Source organism: Caretta caretta, chromosome 1 (genome assembly GCF_965140235.1).
Source record: "Caretta caretta isolate rCarCar2 chromosome 1, rCarCar1.hap1, whole genome shotgun sequence".
Lineage (NCBI taxonomy): Eukaryota > Metazoa > Chordata > Testudines > Cheloniidae > Caretta > Caretta caretta.
Genome location: NC_134206.1, coordinates 175,580,479 through 175,600,385, shown reverse-complemented (window position 1 = coordinate 175,600,385; position 19,907 = coordinate 175,580,479). Strand labels below are relative to the sequence as shown.

At 38.9% G+C, this 19,907-nt stretch overlaps 1 protein-coding gene across 1 annotated transcript in view; it reads right to left on the bottom strand.

Moving 5' to 3' along the window:
- The window catches only part of TMPRSS15 (transmembrane serine protease 15), a 90,361-nt gene extending 73,301 nt beyond the window's left edge, over positions 1–17,060 (bottom strand). Inside the window, exons 1-6 of the mRNA XM_048838360.2 lie at positions 16,836–17,060; positions 16,300–16,367; positions 11,945–12,096; positions 9,869–9,910; positions 8,203–8,244; positions 3,080–3,205 (exon numbers count right to left, since the gene is read on the bottom strand). Of these exons, the coding sequence (XP_048694317.2) occupies positions 3,080–3,205; positions 8,203–8,244; positions 9,869–9,910; positions 11,945–12,096; positions 16,300–16,367; positions 16,836–17,060 (655 nt within the window). The remainder of the gene's footprint in view (positions 1–3,079; positions 3,206–8,202; positions 8,245–9,868; positions 9,911–11,944; positions 12,097–16,299; positions 16,368–16,835) is intronic.
- Between the last annotated feature and the right edge of the window lie 2,847 nt (positions 17,061–19,907).

The window sequence follows — 19,907 nt, the reverse complement described above, 5'->3', positions numbered from 1 at the left end:
ATGGTGTTGTCCCTTTGGATTTCCCTAGCCTCCTCACCGGTGTCTCCGGATTGCTTCAACTACTTCCCTTGCAGAGAAAGGAGGCACCTCGGGTCAGGGTAAGGCAGAGTCTGAGCTGTTCTTTTGACTTCTTCTGCTGCATTGCTGGAGCCCCTGGGTAGCTCCAGCTGCTTCCCTTGCTGGGACAGAAGAAGGACCTTTTGGTCCAGTGTGGGGTTTCCTGGAAATTGCTCTTGTTGCTTCTCCACCCTGCGAGAATCTGGACAGCTCCAACCACTTGTCTTGGAGGCTGGGTGCATTTAGGATTTAATCCTGCTCTCATTTAAGTCAATGACAACACTCACATTAACTTCAAAAGAGTAGGATCCAGCCCATCTGTTTAATGTGCAGAGCCTTTACTTGTCGATGAAGGTTTATTTCTTCACTGCTAACGTAGGTTAATCTCTGTTAGCAAAGTAGCGATGCTGTGAAGTAGGTTTATTATGGTAGACAAAAACAGGGGTCTTCGCGCCCGTCATGAAAAATAATGCCCCCAAGTGCTGAGCGCCCAAACTCCCTCTCCTTAGACTGATGTGCTACATGGCTGCTTTTCCAACAAAATTAATTAATAAAAATAGTTTAGGCTTTCCCTACTTCTCTGGAGACCCCTTAAGTACTATTTCTAACTGCCCTTCAGTATTGCCTATTGCTGTTGCTGCCCATAGCACAGCCAGAAAGAAATATTTCATGGCAATTTTATTGATAAAACTAGAAAATGAATGTATCTTTCATCATCCGTTGTCTGAATCTCTGCTTAAAAGCTTATGGATTTCACTACACTTTGTCAAAGGCAGGAAGAAACGGTTAGAATTTCACCTTTCCTGTAATGTATCTATACATCTCTAGCATATGCTAAATTCAGTAATACTAGAGGGAGAAATAAACTGGGGGGAGGAGAGGAGGAATCAAGTAGTTTAGTTGTTTAAGTTGTTTAAAGGGAAATAGCACATTTTGTGTGCCAAAGAACTTGAACAAGAATTATAAATTGTCTGTAAATCTCATTGTAAAACTCTGTGGCACTTCTGAAAAGCCAGACAACTTTAGCTATTATACAGCTGTATTAAGTCACTCTGGGGGATGGGACAGGAGTGAAAAATCAAAGAGGTAGAAAACTTGGCAGGTCTCCCAAATGTGCACATTGCTTATTGCCTTTCTGTACACTGGCTCTGCAAATGTTGCTAAGAAGCCTAAATATAGAAGCCTGGAAAAGCTCTTTACTTTTGAGCATAAGATTTAAGATTCAAAATCTAAAATAAGGGTGATGGGCTGAATAACATGTTATCCTGAAACCAGACTTTTATATTCCCCCAGGTTGTGAAGAACAGCTTTCAGTGAAAATGTGAACTGAAAAGAATAGGTTGGATGCTTGATCCACCAGCACAAATGAAAAGGAAAAGGATACCACCAGTAACTCCCTAGAGCAGGCTGTAACTTCTGGATTTTGCTTTGTGAATACTCTACATCAAGCTTCTGTGTGACATAATTGCACATCATCTCTGTCCTAAAGACCCAGGCAAGTTTGGACTCAGTTTTATATATTCAATGCAATCTAAATAAATGTTGCTTTAAGTAAGAAATAATGTTCTGATTTTTCAAAGGAACTGAGCAGTCAAAGATTTCATTGAATTCTCCCTTATTTTACAAGTGTTTCTATTAGTTCTCTACAAAACATAAGCAAAATCTGTGAGCAAAACTGACCTCACAAGCAAACTTGGTCCTGCCTCAGGGCAGGGAGCTGGACTTGATGACTCTCAAGGTCCCTTCCAGCCCTGCATTTTTATGATGCTATGAAAAAGTGTTATTTATTCTAATAAAAATATGCAATTACTGTTAACCATAAAAAATGATTGGTTTATTTCTTTAAATGTTGCAGGTAGAATACTTTGTATTACACATAACGTGGAATATTTATGTACTGCTTCAGACCGCTGTACAAACTTTAGCTAAATCATTGGCAGGTGCTATTGCATCAAACTTTTTCTGAGTCAAAGGCCCAATTACGCAAACTCCTGAATTCCTTTTCACTTCCACTGATTTAATGGGAATTGATGGCTGGAATGAAATTTATTTGGCTAAGTTTGTAGTGAAGTGCAAGATTACAAGAGATTTAAGTATGTGTGGCGGCTTTTTTTCTCTAGTGCTTTGTTCCAATTGTTAAAGAACTACATTTTTTCCCCAAGAAGGTCACTAACATTGGTCACAGGTTTCCAAAAGGAGGAAACTCAAGTGTCCAAAACTCTGACGGACCTGCAGAGTGATAAGTGGTGGTTCCCAGAAGGGAGTATAACTTGGTTTTGAGCTAAGTGTGAGGAGAAGAATGAGATTCCACCTGAAGACAGGTACAGGCAAGGGACCAGAGAGACAAGAAAGGGGTCAGAGGTGCAGTTAGCACATAACAAGAGCAGTCAACAATTTGAAGAAGGGGCTCAGCACCATTTGAGGTCAGACCTATTCTTGAGATGTTCCTGAGTCATTTTTGGTAATATTTGATCAGTTCCATTGCAAACATTCTAGTAAGATGGAAACCAGGTTTGACATAATAAAGAGAGACCTATAAATTGCCTCAGTGCAGTAGAATCCCCCTGGTCAACAGTATTAAAAGCTGATTGAGAACAGTGAGCAATGGAAGAACATCAGATTGAAGTAGGATACCATTATCAACTATCACAAAAGACATCTTTGTACTGGTTCCACCAAGAAATTAAGGTTAATGCATCCTGGAGATGGCGTATGTGGTTCTGCAGCTGCATAGCAACATCATTTGATAGCACAATGTTGGATATCATTGGTAAATTATTTGACAACAGCTTTTCCATTAGATGAATAGAGCTGGCTTATGCTGCTTCAGCATTAAAGCATACAAATATTCATAAAAATATCAAGCTAATCTATAGTTTCATACATTTCTTAAAGAGTAAATTATCTTCTTGAATTCTATTTTTCACTTCTAGTGGGATTGGTTTGGAAGATACTTTTACTGCTTAATATATTGACAAGTACAAGCAGATTTAAAGATTGATTCAGAGCTTTACATTCTTACCACATATTTTTTCAGATTCATCTGAACCATCTGGGCAGTTTGGTACTCCATCACAAAATAAGTCTTTACTTATGCAGTTTATGGCATCAGCACAAGGTTCTTCAGGAGGCAAACATGTCACTGAAATAATAATTGAAAAAAGAAAAGGGGAAAAATAAAATTATATTAGAAAGGAGAACTGACTTGCCTTTGGGACTCCATCACAAACCTGATTACACAACAATTATGTGAGTGGTATGTCTAACTTGCTTATGGTTTTTTACATGCTCTGAGTCAATAAATAATACCTGAAAGGTGAATATTAGTACAGAAGGGTGAATAAGTTCAGAAATATGAAAACTGAACATTCACTTCTTGTTAGAACTAAGCTCAAAAGGAGGGCTGGTGGAAATCTTTTTATCACTTTTTTTTGCAAAATGAAAAAAAAATCATTTTTATTTGACTCAATTGGAAATTCATTTTTTTCACCTTCAATCATTTCATAAAGAATTTAAAATTTGTCATGGAAAAAAAATTCTCACATTTTGAACAGCACTAATAAAAAAGCCCTTTAAAGGACAAATTTTAGTAATATTATAAATCTCTGAGGAAAAAAATCTATTTTTGTACAATTCTCTGCCCAGATTCTGCAATCAGCTCCCTGGGGCTGGACCCTTAAGTCTGTATGGAGTCACACTAACAGCACTGCCCAAGGGTATAAGTGTCCCTCCACATGGATCTAATTGTTGGATCAGGGCCAAAGAGTGCAGTCCTGACCCCATTTAAGTGAATAAAAATGCTGCCAATGGAGCAGGATTGAACCATAAAGACATTTTGGATAAGCATCCTGGAAGTACATACCTCACGGGATAGAGGTGAGGAGAAGGGTAATCACTCAGTTCTATGTACATTTGTTTTTGCTTTTGTTAGTAAATGCATATGAGTGAAGGTGGAAAAGATCTGACTTAAGAAAAAAGGGGCAAAATACTTATAAGAACATAAGACTGACCACACTTGATCAGATATATGGTCCCTCTAACCCAGTATCCTGTCTTTTGACCATGGCTGGTGGCAGATGCTTCAGAGGGAATCAACAGAACAGAACAATTATTGGGTGATCTATCTTGTCCTCCACCTTCTGAGAATCACAGGTTTAAGGAAACCCAGAGTAAGGGGTTGCATCCCTGACTATTTTGGACTAATAGCCATTGATGAACCTATCCATGAATTAATTTAATTCTTGTTTGAACCCAGTTATACTTTTGGTCTTCACAACATCTGGCAATGAGTTCCACTGGTTGACTATGCATTGAGTGAAGTACTTCCTTTTCTTTGTTTTAAACCTGATGCCTATTAATTTCATTGGGTGACCCCTGGTGATTTTGTTATGTGAAGGGGTAAATAACACTTCATTATGCACATTCTGCACACCATTCATGATTTTGTAGACGTCTATCATATCCCCTCTTAGTCATCTCTTTTCTAAAATGAAGTCCCAGCGTTTTAAATCTCTCCTCATTTGGAAGCTATTCCATACCTCTAATAATTTTTGTTGCCCTTCTCTGCAACTTTTGCAATTGTAATTATATATAGTTAAGCTGGAGAAACCAGAACTTCACATAGTATTCAAGGTGTGGGTATACTATTGATTTATATAGTGGCATTATGGTATTTTCTGTTTTATAATCTATTCCTTTCCTGATGATGCTTAACAATCTGTTAGCTTTTTTGACTGCTGCCGCACTCTGAGCAGATGTTTTCACAGAACTATTCTTGAGAGGTAACAGCTAACTTAGACCTACCATTTTGTGTGTACAGTTAGGGTTTTTTTTCCCAATGTGCATTACTTTGCATTCATCAACACTGAATTTCACCTTTTGTTGCTCAGTCACCCAGTTTTCTGAGATCACTTTGTAACTCTTCACTTTGGACTTCCCTATCTTGAGAAATTTTGTATTGTCTGCTAACTTTGCCACCTCACAGTTTACCCCCTTTCTCAGACTATTTATGACCATGTTGAACAGCATGGGTCCCAATATGGATCCTTGGGGGCCCTGGCTATTTACCTCTCCCTGCTGTGAAAACTGACCATTTATTTCTACCCTTTGTTTCCTATCTCTTATCTCTAGTTACTGATCCATAAAAGAACCTTTCCTGTTATGTCATGACTGCTTACTTTGTTTGAGAACCTTTGGTGAGGGACCTTGTCAAAAGCTTTCTGAAAGTCCAAGTACACTATAACACTGGATCACCCTTGTCGGAATACTTGTTGACACCCTCGAAGAATTCTAATAGATTGGTGAAGCATGATTTCCCTTTACAAAAGCCATATTTACTCTTCCCTGACATATTGTTGTCACCCATGTGTCTGGTAATTCTATTCTATACTATAATTTCAACCAGCTTGCCTGGTACTGAAGTTAGGCTTACCAGCCTGTAATTGCCAGGATTGCAACTGGAGCCTTTTAAAAAAAACTGTTATATTAGCCCTGCTCCAGTCATCTGGTAGACAGACTGATTTAAACAATAGACTATATACCACAGTTAGTAGTTCTGCAATTCCAGATTGGAGTTCCTTCAGAACTCTTGGGTGAATACCATCTAGGGTGACCAGACAGAATATGTGAAAAAATTGGACAGGGGGTGGGAGGTAATAGGAGCCTATATAAGAAAAAGACCCCAAAATCAGGACTGTTCCTGTAAAATCGGGACATCTGGTCACCCTAATACCATCTGACCCTGGTGACTTATTACTGTTTAAATAATCAATTTGTTTCAAAACCTCCTCCACTGACACCTCAGTTTGAGACAGTTCCTCAGATTTGTTATCTAAAAAAAGAATGACTTCTGTGTAGGAATCATCCTTACATCCTCTGCAGTGAAGCCCAATTGCAAATAATTAATTTAGCTTAACCCTGTAAATAAAATATTTGCAATACAAAGTGAAGGTGTAAGAAAGAAAATCTGCCATTTGCACTCAAGCAATAGGCCATACACTTCATAGCCTTTATATCATAGCCTGTTTTATGCAGAATAAGAATGTTGGACAGGGCACTGCAAATGTGAAATGGGAATTCCAACTTTCTCCACAACAACAACCAAGGATAAGTAGAAGAACCTTAAACATACCATTCAACTCTAACTCTTCACTGACTTATCAGCAAAGGGAATGATCACAAACCTTGGTGAGATGCTTGAACTTAGTACATTTCTAGACACAATGAAAAAAACACGAACAAAACTACACCAAATATCCAGAGATATGCTTTGAGTGAAATTAATAGGCAATAAGAGGGTTGTGTTTACAAAAGATACCTTCAATTCCATTTTTATTCCTATTCAAAAAACCAAACTGCACTGCTATCTTCTGGGCATAAGAAAACTGGTATTTTGTTTGAAAATGCTTCTTTTTTTAATTTTAAGACTGAAAAACAAATTACCTCTAAATCACAATCCATAGAGGAGTATAAATTGCTACTGTACATGTAAAAATTACAGATGCTTAGACATATCTGAAATGCATTTGTGTTTCTCATACTTTGCACTAATTAATGATTCTGGGAAATATTTTCAAAGGTACACATGGCAGTGTAAGAGTGTGGGACTCAACCCTGCGGCACCTCCTGCTGGTGTCCTGGGAATTAGCTCCACTTCCAGCCTTGGAGCGCCCTCTTCAGGCCGTTGTCCCGCTTACACCGGGCCCTCGTGTCCCTCCTGGACCTGGTGCCCCTTGTATGCTGGGGTGCTGACCCCTGGCAGTAACCCCTCACTTGCAGGGTCTCCCCTCCCTGGGGGACCTCCCACCCCCTATCCCTACCTCGCCTCAGTCGTAGGCTCCTGCCAGTCACCAGCTAGCCCCCACACCCTGGGGCAGACTGCAGTATAAGCCACTCATCACAGGCAAGGTTGAGTTTGGACCTGCTGCCTCTGTCTCACCTTGGGCTGTCCCCTGAAGCCCCAGTACCTGCTGGGCCTAATGCTAGGCCGTAGCCTGGGGCTTTTCTGGCTGGAGCTCCCTAGTTCCTTAGGCCCTTCCCCAGCCCTGCTCTAATCTAGGTACTCTGCTTAGGTCCCTGCAGCCATGTCCCTCCCTCTCAGAAGCTAGAGAGAGTCTCTTGAGCTTCAGCCCAGCAGCCCCTTTATAGGGTCAGCTGAATCTGTTTGGGGCGTGGCCATATCTGAGGCTGCCTCCCAATCAGCCCAGCCTAAGGCTCACAGCCCCGGCCCTCTCCCAGGACCATTTTAAGTCCTTCCAGGCAGGAGCGGGTGACCACCCTGCTACAGGCAGATAGGTACAAAACTTCCACTGAAAGCCAGTGGGAATTAAGCACCTGACTGTAATTTGTGCTTTTCAAAATATCCCCTGTAGTCCACGATTTGCAAAAATAGCTCTATTAATCCAACACCGTATACTATATAATATCCTTTGTGTTTAGGGCCCAATCTTGAAAGGTCTGCTCTGTGCATGGCTCTCCCTTTTCAGTCAATGGAAAGTCTATGTATGAAGTATTTGTAGGCTCAGGCCCATAATTTGTACAAGTGAATGGATACCAAAGTCTTCTATGTAAAATAACAACCTTTTCACTATATTTAAGTTACCAACCGAAGACTTGCTTGTTGTGAGTGGTTCTGAATTTATATAAACAAACCAACCTCAAGATTAAAACATTTCAGGAGCACTTTTCCTATCCCTTAAAGGCCTAATAAAAATCTTCCCACTATTGGAAAAGTGTTAATTATTGCTTTAAAGAAGCCCATATTTGCTACTCTGACATTGTCCAGCGTCAAGCAAAGCCACCGACTCTCATGAGTCTCAAAACTCCAGCTCCTGGAGTCAGGTGAGAATCTCAGTTTTGATTTTCTAAATAGTTAAGTTTCTGTTGCTCCTGGCTTTGTAGAAAAGCTTGAAAATGTTAACTTTAAAAGGTCAACAATTCATAACATAACATAAATAATCCAACATATGTTATTTTTAAATCTCATGATTTATTAAGCTAATCTCATCATATATTTGTGTATGCATGCAAACAGAGAGAGAGAGAGAGAGAGAGAGAGAGAGAGAGAGACTTCAGGTAGATACCAGGTTCTTCCATTAACAAACAATAGCATTATCTTGTATTCTCATGATATGCAAAGGTTCTGACCTGAAGCTGATGGAAGGGGACTTGTAGTGAGATTCGCAGGCTCTGCTAGAACAAAACATAGTTGAGATAACCCTTAGTTTAGTTCTAATCTATATCTGTAAACACTCTAGTGTGTAGATTTACTTTTTTGATGGTTCTCAAAAAAAATCTGAAAAGTTTGGGTGCTTATCTGTTGGTTATCCCATCAACACCTTCCTCCTAACCTTTCTAACAATAGTCTACTTTTTTCTTCTTACCCAACTCTTCCCAAAGCACCTTCTTCCTCTACCATAGGCCCTTGGCTGCTGATTAAGGTATTGGTTATTGTGCGTATGTACTATTGCCAAGACCTCAGTGTGATCATCTCATCTTTATCTCAAAAAAAGATGTGTTATCACAGCCAATGAAGAGCATCTTTCAGCTCAAGAGATAGAGGCTTTGTTTTTGGAGGAAGAACAGACCTGAGTTGAAAATCAGGTGCAAAGTGTGTGGTGTAGTTAACAACAAGGATGTTTGTGTGTATGTAGTGATTGATCATTTAGGGTACAATTTTCTCTCATTACAATTGCATGCAGGGTCAAGTTAGCTCTGAATTACACAATGGGATCGTTACATATTTCAGTCTCTCCCTTTGAGCCTCTTCCAACTGGCTTTAATTGCTCACCTTTGATTCTGAATTTGTAAGGCCCAGCAGCTGTGGCAGCATCCCCGTGTCCAGCGAAACCTAAGTGTGCCTTTCCCCATAAGATTTCCATTGAGAATGGAATCAAAGCTTAGGAAAGTTGTTGCACTAACCATCTCTCATAACATAAGAATGGATAGCTCTGGCCTTATCTAAACCAATCTGAACCTTTACAAAGTTTTTGTTTGGAGTCAATGGGTGGGCAAAGATTTATGCTTGTTTTTATTTTTTTTCCAGACTGGTTTAAATCACTAGACTCCAAGGACTTCCATACAAAATACAAAAGTTTGTCTCCTCATTATAGGTGAGTTCAAATCCAAGCGTCTTAGATTATCTAGAAAAAAGAAAAGGAGTACTTGTGGCACCTTAGAGACTAACCAATTTATTTGAGCATGAGCTTTCGTGAGCTACAGCTCACTTCATCAGATGTTTACCGTGGAAACTGCAGCAGACTTTATATACACACAGAGAATATGAAACAATACCTCCTCCCACCCCACTGTCCTGCTGGTAATAGCTTATCTAAAGTGATCAACAGGTGGGCCATTTCCAGCACAAATCCAGGAAATGGCCCACCTGTTGATCACTTTAGATAAGCTATTACCAGCAGGACAGTGGGGTGGGAGGAGGTATTGTTTCATATTCTCTGTGTGTATATAAAGTCTGCTGCAGTTTCCACGGTAAACATCTGATGAAGTGAGCTGTAGCTCACGAAAGCTCATGCTCAAATAAATTGGTTAGTCTCTAAGGTGCCACAAGTACTCCTTTTCTTTTTGCGAATACAGACTAACACGGCTGTTCCTCTGAAACCTTAGATTATCTAGGGTATTACTTCAGGTGACATATCACTTTATTGACCAGCTCCCCAGTTGCTGTACTGAAGTGCATCTCCAATGAAGTCAATGCAGCTATGCCAATTCACACAGGATGAATATCTGGCCCTACATTTGTTATTGTACCTTACTTGGGCACACAAGCTAGTTTTCATTTACAAGAAGTACTGACCTGATGATGATAGAGATGGGCTTGTAGTCAGAGTTTCAGGAGCTGTTGGAACAAAATCAAGTTAAGTGTAAACTTTCTGTATAAAGTATTTTGGAGTTTCACATTAGTGTAGGAATACCTCAAATATTTTTTTACTTGAATGTTCCTCTGAGCCATCTGAAATTTTCCAGTTCTCTCCTGGTGAATATCCTACCTCTCTTGCAGCTTTTCCTCCCACTCTGCAAGCTCACCAAGGATTACCATTCCACATCAAGCCCTTTCTCCCAACTCTCTCTCATGCACACAGGCTCCTCAATCTCTATTCCTTCTCCTCTTCAAGAAGGATTTTATAAAGAATGTGTGTCTGGGGACTCATGGGGACTCATCTGTGACTGTCAGAAGGGACATATCTTTTCAAGCAGCCATCTTGAGTCATATTACCATTTATATCACAGTACTCCTTGAGGCACCTGCATCGCATAAGACAATATTTGGATCAGTTAAATGAGCTGAAATTAAAATGTGGTATGGCAGCAATTTTCCAAAAAGAAAGTTACTTTCTATCACTATGGAAGCTGTGGGAGCATGGACAAATCACTTCACCTCTGTGCCTCAATTTCCTCATCTGTAAAATGGAGATGAGACTTTTCTTGCTATAGTATGTTGAGATTTAGGAAGTTAAAGTGCTATGTACAATTTTCATTCTAATGATTAATTGGATGTTCAATTACTGATATCATATTGTTGCAGTAGTCCTGGAGGAATACACAGTTGTTATCTCATTTTAAGTCAGACCTGTTAATCTCTCACAGCAACAAAAGTTTGGCTACTCCGAAGCTCACAAGTAGATATATCACCCTTTCAGTTCATAATTTTCTTCTACAGAATTTCTGGGATATAGTGGTCAATTATTTCCCACAATGATGTGCTGTTTTATAGAAAAAAAACAAACAAAACTTCTAGATGGTGCAAATAGTCAAGATAAATAATGATGTCATGGCTCTGAATTTAGTCATTGAATACCTAAAGTACCTAGCATGAAATGTGCCTTTAGTATATAGAGTGTAAGAAACTTTATCCACCAGATGTCTCTCTCCCCTTATGAAGGCAATCAGTAGCTACTTAATAGTGTCTCAAACAAGGTTAAAAATGTGAGTTAATCAACTTCCACTTCAAGGGATTCAAATTAATTTTTTATTCTCTTCCTCACTGTCAGCCTGTTCCGAAACTCATTGAAGTCAATGGGAATATTCCTACTTATTTCACTGGGTTTTGGATCAGGTCTTATCCATTACTCATACACCTTTTCCCTCTGGGTATCGAGGGTCCCACCACCACTTTTTAATCATATTTATGATGCTTAGAATCACCTCATCCACTTATTGACAACTCAGAGTTTTTCCTTTCTGGTTAAATGAAACTGAATCATCAAATCCTTTTAAATTCCATTCTTAATGTTTGTTTCCACTTACATGAGATCCCACTTCCTTCCCTTATCTGCCTTCACAAGCAAAGCAGAACATCTCACTTTCTATGAACACTAGAACCTCTCACTACCCTTGGTCCAAATGTTGGGAGAAAGAATTGTATTTACTTATGAAATAACATTGTTGGGCCTTAATTACATTACCTTGAAGGACATTGGTAGGCATCACAAATGATGGACACCATAAATAAACGATTAATATTATGGAATTTCACTGGGCTTCCACCATTATTTTATCCTCTTGTTTCCCTTTTAAAGCGTATATATCACACTGACACACCCTTCTGTGAAGATGACTGCATCGCTCCCAGTGTGGTTTGTGAATGCTACTTCCAGGTTGGCTAAAGGAGATCACTTGTGAACAGCTCACAGGCTATTGGTCAAGATTTTCCAAAGTATTTAGGTACCTAACTCCCACTGAGGATTTGGGCCTTCTTCCCTACAACTTATGTAGCCTCTGTTGTGCCAGCTAGTAAAGGAATCTCCTGTAATGGAATTTTCATGGGTGGATTTGTATACCTGCATATATGCCATTGCAGGATTGAGTGCCAATGTCTGCAATTGACTTACATTTCAAGGTTTCAAAGAAAGCAAATAATTTTCATAGTTACCTGTGATTTCTATGCTGTTCACATCAATGTTAATAGTCTGCAAAAGGCTAGTTTTATTTGCGTTAGTTCCTAAAACGAGTTCATTCTTTGTTTTCTCATTAGATACCCACTGTGCAAAGTATAGGTTGAATATTACGATAATGCTGCCATTTCTGCCAAACAGAAAACACCACAGAAGAAAAAAACAAGTTAATTACACAAAATACCAAGTGAATAACATATTTGACATATTGTTTTTTAAAATCAAGATTACATTTTTTTTCTAAAAGATTTTTTTTCTAAAAGATATATGTGTTTATATAAGAGATCAGACTAGATCAGGGATCAGCAATGTTTGGCACGCGGCCCACCAGGGTAAGCCCCCTGGTGGGCCGGGCCGGTTTGTTTACCTGCCGCGTCCACAGATACAGCCGATCACAGCTCCCACTGGCCACGGTTTGCTGCTCCAGACCAATGGGAGCTGCAGAAAGTGGCACAGGCCGAGGGATACCTGTGGCAGGTAAATGGACATGGAAGGTAAACAGACTGCCCTGGCCCGCCAGTGGGCTTACCCTGGTGGGCCGCGTGCCAAACATTGCTGATCCCTAGACTAGATGATCACAGTGGTCCCTGCCGGCTATAGAATATATGAATCTAATGAGGATCTCATTCTAATAATAGGTTCCATCCACCAAACTCAAACTGTCAGGGTATAATGGATGAGCAACTAGAGATATGGTGAAGGGAGATAATTTTTAAAAAGTACTGAACACCTTAGAAACTTGAAGCCTGATTGTCCTTTCACTTACATTGCTGTAAATCAAAAGTAACTCCATTTAAATCAAAGGAGTCAATTGTGTTATACCGGTGTAAATGAAAGGAGAATCAGGACCTGTGTTTAGCTAAACCCACACTGAGTCTTGATTAGGTCTCGCATTTTAGGCTTTATAACAATGACAATAGCCTTGAAATATCCACATGATAAAACATCATGTAAAGTACTTCTTTTTGTGACCCCAAAGTTAAGTATGTTTGTGTCACAGGTGGATTCAATAAGCACTGGGGCTGTTCGCATGAAACAATACAGGGTGAAATCATGAAGTCAATGGCAAAACTTCCATTAATTTCTTTGGGGACAGGCTTTCATTTAAAGTGATGCCCTGGTAATTAGAGCAGGGCAAAATTTTCTGCAGAAACATTATTTCACTAATAAATAGAGATTTGTGACAACCAAAACGTGGTGAATTTTTATCGACTTTGGAAAATCGTCTCACTTGAAAAAAATATGAGAAATTTCAAAATGGTTCATTTTGACATGTCCGAACTGAAAGTTTGATTCTGGGGGCTAGATTCACAAGGTGACTTAGGTGCCATTCCCATAAGTCAGAAGGTGGTGGTGGCATCCCCTTAAGACCACTAGCAATCACACTCAAGTGGACTGTAGGAAACCCAGGTTTGAATCCCCACTCTGGAGATGAAACTTGAACCAAGGTCTCTCATATCCCCTGATAGCTGTCCTTATCACCAAGATACTGGGTCTTTCCCCTTGAAGCTGTCCCACTTTCAAAAAAAATATTAACTGGAATCTGGGTGTCCCCCTTCCCAGGTGAATACTCTAATCACCAAGATAGAGAGTTTCTTTCTCTCTCTTTTTCCCAATGAATATTTCACGATTGAATACAAAGTGGAACAGCTTCAACAGGCAAAACTGAAGGGATACCAAATAGCCAGGTGGTTAGGGCAGTCACCTGGTATATAGGAGACCTGGGTTCAAGTTTCTGCTCCAGAGTGGAGATATGAACTCAAGTTTCCAACACTCCAGGTAAGTGCCCTTGATATAAAGGAGGACAGCACCCCCTCCTCCTTCTGTTTTGTGAGTGGCCTTAAGTCCCTTATATTTCTTTTGCTTTTATTAAGAAACATTTAAAGTTGTCTGCAATTGGGAAAAAAAAAACAACGTGTAGTTTAATCTGCAACAATTTTTTCTGACTTTTTGATTCACCAAAAATTGCCCGCAAATTCAGTTTCGAGTCAGCCCCAAACCATTTCCTCCTGATTTTTCAGAACTGCTATCAAACTGAAAATGTATATATTCACCCAGCTCTATTAGTAACCCCTGCTATTCAGGTCTATACTTATAGCAACGTCTTGGTTGAGTTGAATATATAATGTTGCTTATTGGAGAAAAGGACATTTTCTCTCCCTGCTGAAAAACAGCAGTGACCGCCCTTATTGCAAAGTATTTGTGCTAGCAGACTGCCACTGATTCAACAGCACTCTTTGATATGAGGTGATTAATCTTATCACTGCACTGAGCACAGTTTGCAATATATTAAAAGACTAATTTCTTAAATGATTCTGATAACCTCTAGGCCATGCTGAGTAAACAAAAGCTTTTATTGCTGTCTTTGTGACTCAGCCGAGTTCCAAGGGTGAGACAATAATCAGATTTCCCAAAAGGGTAAACAATTTTTTATGAAGAGTCAAGTAGAAAATAATTGCTGAGTCAAAGTAATAATTTAAGTATTTGCACAGTGGACAGGAATAGAGATTATTCCAAAGAATGTAGGGGCCTGATACAAAGTCCTTTGAAGTTAATGGAGTCTCCCTGTGACTTCACAGAGGTTTGGCTCCCACTTTACCTGCACAAAAGGAAAAGAAAAGGAAAAAAAAATCTATTTTGCCATAAAATGTCTAGAGGGCATAAGTTAATAGGAGTGTATTGGGGGGAGGGGAAGAGGAAGCATCAAACCTCAGGAAAATCAACCCACTTAGGGTAAATCTACATTGCTCCGGGGGTGTAATTTCTGTCTTGGGTAAATGTACCTGTGTTAGCTTTGATTGAGCCAGTGTGTGGCAAATAATAGCCTAGCCATGGTTAGTGACCGAAACTATAATGAAACACCTCTCCATGTTATTTTAAAGCTCATAAAAATAGAAATAATATTAGATATGTAATCATCTATGATTAGGAAAATGGTTGTGGGAGAATATTTCATGCTCACTAACATCTCCTCCTGTATGCTTATAAATGGAGAAAACAGCTCTTTACAAATATATGAATACCCTACTCTTTAAATACATATTCATAGTGCTGCTCTGGTATCCTCTCTCTCTCTCTTTCTCTGTTTGTCTCATTTCAGTCTCTCACAGTTGTATTAAAAGAAAGGAAAATGCAGTGTTGGGTTTCCTCTCTTTTCTTTACTGAAAGCCTGATTCTCTGTAGTCATTTATGCCAATGCAGAGTGGGTTTACGATGCTACTAGATCAGAAAAGCAGTGTTGTACACACACTCTGCAACGGAGTAATGGAGAATCAGATGCTTTATTTTATTATTTTGGAAGATTGTGTGGGAGAAAGTACTGTTAGGGGCATAGTAATTACATGCTCCTCTGTCTGTCTGATACAATCCCTGAATGTATGGTACACCCACAAATATTGTTCAGGAGCATTACTTTCTGCTTCAGTAGCACTGATGTCTCCTGCCCTGTACAAGTGAACATTGTTTGATGACCTGATTTTGAGCCTGTTTTGAACTCTCAGGCTCTGATTCAGCAATCCATCCCTAAGCATGTGGTCAAGTGCTCTGCTGTATACCTTTGAAGCTACATTGAAATGTTTGGGACTTGATCATGTCCTGAAGTTGTTTAGTGAATAGGGATGGTCCTGAGCAGATGCTCTGCTGAATCAGGGCCGCACTGAAACATGAGCAGACTGGACTGAACTCAAGTTTAGATAGGCTTGTGGCATAACTGGCATGAGGGAAATAAAGCTAACCATCCTTTAATAAAACAGAGTATACCCCACATGTTTTATACTGTTCAAAATGCACGAGGTGTGGGTCTGTCTGGGTTATAATAGTAGCCTAATCTCTATCACCACCAAGAAGAGCTGATCCTAAACTGTCATACATTGAGGTATCTCCATTGGTGCTAGGTCAGTTTAAACCAGCTGAGGATCTGTCCCTCAATCTTGAACTTGTCTCTAGTTCTCTAAGCCGCCAGGGTCTGGGACCACTCCGGATGAAGCACGCTCAGTAGAGCTTGAAAAAAGGCAAACACATTTTCTGTGAAAAAATTTACAGATTTTTTAAATTATTTTTCATTCAAATTTTGACAGTTTTCTGGCCGTGGAAGAGAATTACTGTATATTGCTTGACACCCTTTGGCCAAAGCTTCTGAGAAGAATATAACTACACTGTGGAGGAATATAACTACACTGTGCTTCTCACAATAGTGTTCATCAAAGGAAGGGGAGAGATGAAATGTTCTCAATGGACCCCTTTGAGAGACAAAATCTTTTTTAGGCACTGTTGAGATTCATAATCTAATGAGGATTTTTAAATTTAAAAATTATGAACTACAGTATATACCCACTTGAACTGCAAAACTTCAGAGTTCTTATATTCATTCTTCAGCTGACTTGCTTGATAGATTTCATTTATCTATACAAAAATATGAAAAATTCTGAAGAACTACAAGTTAGAAATATACACAATTACACATAACAATTATGATTTTAACACCACACATGTTTTTCTCCCTAAATGAAATATGCTCCTTGAGGTGACTGAAATTGACATTTTTGTCAGTTTCACTGCTGCTATTCAATTAACAGTGGTTAAAGGGACAAGAATCATGTCAATTTCAGTCACCAGCTGCCAGGGCTCCTAGATAGCCAGGCCATGGCATTGAGGACAGGGACCAAGGGATCCCCAGTGTCCTGGTCTAGCTGAATCCCCAGGCAGGTTTCCGATGGAACCATCTCATATTTGATGAATCTGCATTTTCCAAAAATGTTTTGTCAGAAATTTCCCAACAAGTTATAACCGATATTAGATGCCTTTAAGAAATCAATACAGTTAATGACATGTTATCTGTTATATCCTCTTGAGTTAACCACAGACTCTTACCAATTGTTGAATATCAAAGGCAAGAGCCTTGAAGTCAGCTGATGAATTGTCTTGTAAACCAGGGCTGAATGATGCTCCTGACAGTATTTTAAATGTTCCTGTGGCTGCATGACTGTTTCCATATACTTCAGTTGGATTATTTAAAGAAAAACAAAACAGTGGAAGTGTTGAATTATGTAGAGATGTAAGCAAGAGGTTGCATTTGACTTTTCCAATAAAGATCATCATAAAATATTGCTACTCTCTCCTTTCACATTCTATTCAGAGCTTTTCTTTGTGTTGCACTGGTTTCAAAAGAAAAGTCAGATTCTTTTCTGCTGCTTAAAGGATACTATTTCACAATGCTAACATCTTTAAATCCATGCTATTTTTTTTCTAATCCCATTACTTTCAATTATATCTTCATTTCAGAGCTTCCTAGAACCACTATATTGCCTGCTGAAAGAGGCAATGACTGGTCAGCTTCCTCCAGCTAGAGCAACTAACTGATACAAGGGAAGCATGGTGGGCAATGAGCCATTAAAAGTTTGTAAGTTCTTGGACTGCAGGCACCAAGTCTCACCCTGTTGGCTTTCTACAAGTAAAAGCTCTGTGAACTTCTATATACACATACACCCCTTTGAGAAAATACTGCTTTCACTGAACGAATTATTATATGACATGTGTGACTGACCTTTTCTATCAGAACATACATGATTGTGTGGATGAGTTTATAAAAAACAAGTTCAAACAGGAATTAATTCAAGGAATATCCTATGGCCTGTGGTATGCAAAAGGTCAGATTAGAAGATCACAGTGGTCCCTTGTGGCTTTATAAACTATGAAAAAAAATATGTGCAAGTAGGTAGTAAGGGCTAGATTCAGAAAAGGACAGACATCTCACTGCCACTTTATGCACCTAAATCCAACATTTCAGCACCAGTGAAGTCCTTGACCCCCCTGACCAGATGCTGCCCAACTCTGTAGGCATCTAAAGCCTCTAGAGCAGCAAAATTTCTGCCATTCATGTCCCCACGGTGCCTACAAATCTACTAGTGAGCATGCGCACAGCTGCCTCAGTCTAGGCACCCAGGTGCCTATCTCACACCTAAGTCTCAGCAGGCTCTTCAGACTAGATGTTTCCCCACCTATCTTTTTTTTAAAAAAAAAGAAAAAAAAAGAAAAGAGGTTCACTGCCACATACCCCATCTAATGATTTTGCAAAAAGTATTTTAAAAAGAAATAAGAAAGTTAAAATGATTCGTTTCTACACTTTCCCATTTGAAATGTCATTGAAATTGACACATTCCTGTGACTTGTTTTGATTTTAGTGAAAGTGCATTTTCCTATGAAAAACTAACTAGCATTGACAGTGACAGTAACCTACTTTGACTATCGAGGGCTTGTCTGTGCAATATGCCGAGAACCTCCTACTACCAGCTGAGTGCCCTCACATCTCACTATCCACAAGGTTGGGAGATGAAGGTACTGTGCAGGATGGCACTTGAAATCAAAGTATTACATAAACTAGTAATATTGTTTGTCTCTGAAAAAATGTGATCCCAAGACACGTGGAGAATCTGCAACACTACATGGAAGTCAGTACCTCAGAGGACCAAGCCAGAAGCTTGTCAAATAAAATGGTATTTCGATAAAGGACATTTACAAAAATGATACCGCCTACTTTAATGAAAAACAAAAGAAAACAAAAATACCCCAACCAGTGTAGCTTTTAATTTTTCCTCTGACACATCTGATCAAATATTATAATCTTTACTATTGAGATTAAAGTCCAGGGGCCTGATCAAAAGCCCACTGAAGACAATAAGAGTCTTCCCATCAACTTCAATGAACTTTGGATCAGGCCTGAAGTGTTTAAATTTTGCATATCTTGTTTGTAATGAATCTTTTTAAAGCAACAGTGGTCACAGCAGAGCATGAAACATGAAAAATAATTACAATGACAACAACAGTTGGCTTCCAAGTTTGAGCACTTACCAGAGAGCTCCTTTATAGGTTAAATCTTGACTACTTACCTTGTTGCAACTCCTTGCTTAGTACCCATACAAGTGCAATTAATCCAGCACAAACACACACAAAAATTGTAAGCAAAACAACAAGACAGATTTCAAAGTCACTAAGAGGGATACTTCTCTTAGGTAACAATTTTTTCAGATTCATTTCCAGCTAGGAAGTTTATATCAATTAAGAATTGCTGCAAGAAACATATAAGCATGACAAAGAGGGCAGCGATCCACATGAACAGATATTTATAGGAGATATTTGTAAATTAATTGCACCATTAATCTTCATTTACACTCAGTCAGTATGATGTAGTTTTTATATTATTCCTGAATGATTATATCAATGTACAGTATATGCTGGTATAAACAGAAAACAAAACTCTCATTAAGGAAGATGATAATGTCTAAGATAAAAAATATCTATGGAGACAGCTACCCAAAGTTGTAAATGTTAATCATCAGCTTTATAATTACCTGTCATTTGCAAATTTTAAATTGAAAATAAATGTTACGAATATAGATTATTGCGGCTTGGTTTACTATTTTAGGGTAAATACCCAGAAATAAAACTGAATTTAGCATTGCATCAATAAGTAATACAACCAAAGTATCCAGTTGGCAGTCACTTTAAGGGTCCAATCCTGTTCCTGGTTGAGTATCCTCAACTCCTACTGAAATCAGCGTGAGTTAAGAGTGTTCAGCACCTCATTATCTCATGAGTTTTAATCTTTTCAATATTTTAATCTTTATTTTAATTAACCTTTTTGCTGGACACTTTTATTGATTTGGTGCACTCATATATATGTGTCTGATAACTCCGTCTTGGGTAATATATATTGCTCAAAAATATTTTGGAGGATGTCCATAACCCTCTGGTGTATAAAGGCATCTCACAACCATGCTAATTTTGTTAGTACATTAACTTAAGGAAAGCCCTTTAGAATAGCATGGATATTAACGATCATTTAAAATCAGATTACTAAATTACTAGAAGTTGTGTGAGCAGCTGATGTTTGTGTCTCATAAGTGTTGATGTTTGAAAAGAAATACTTTGCATGGGGATGTTTTA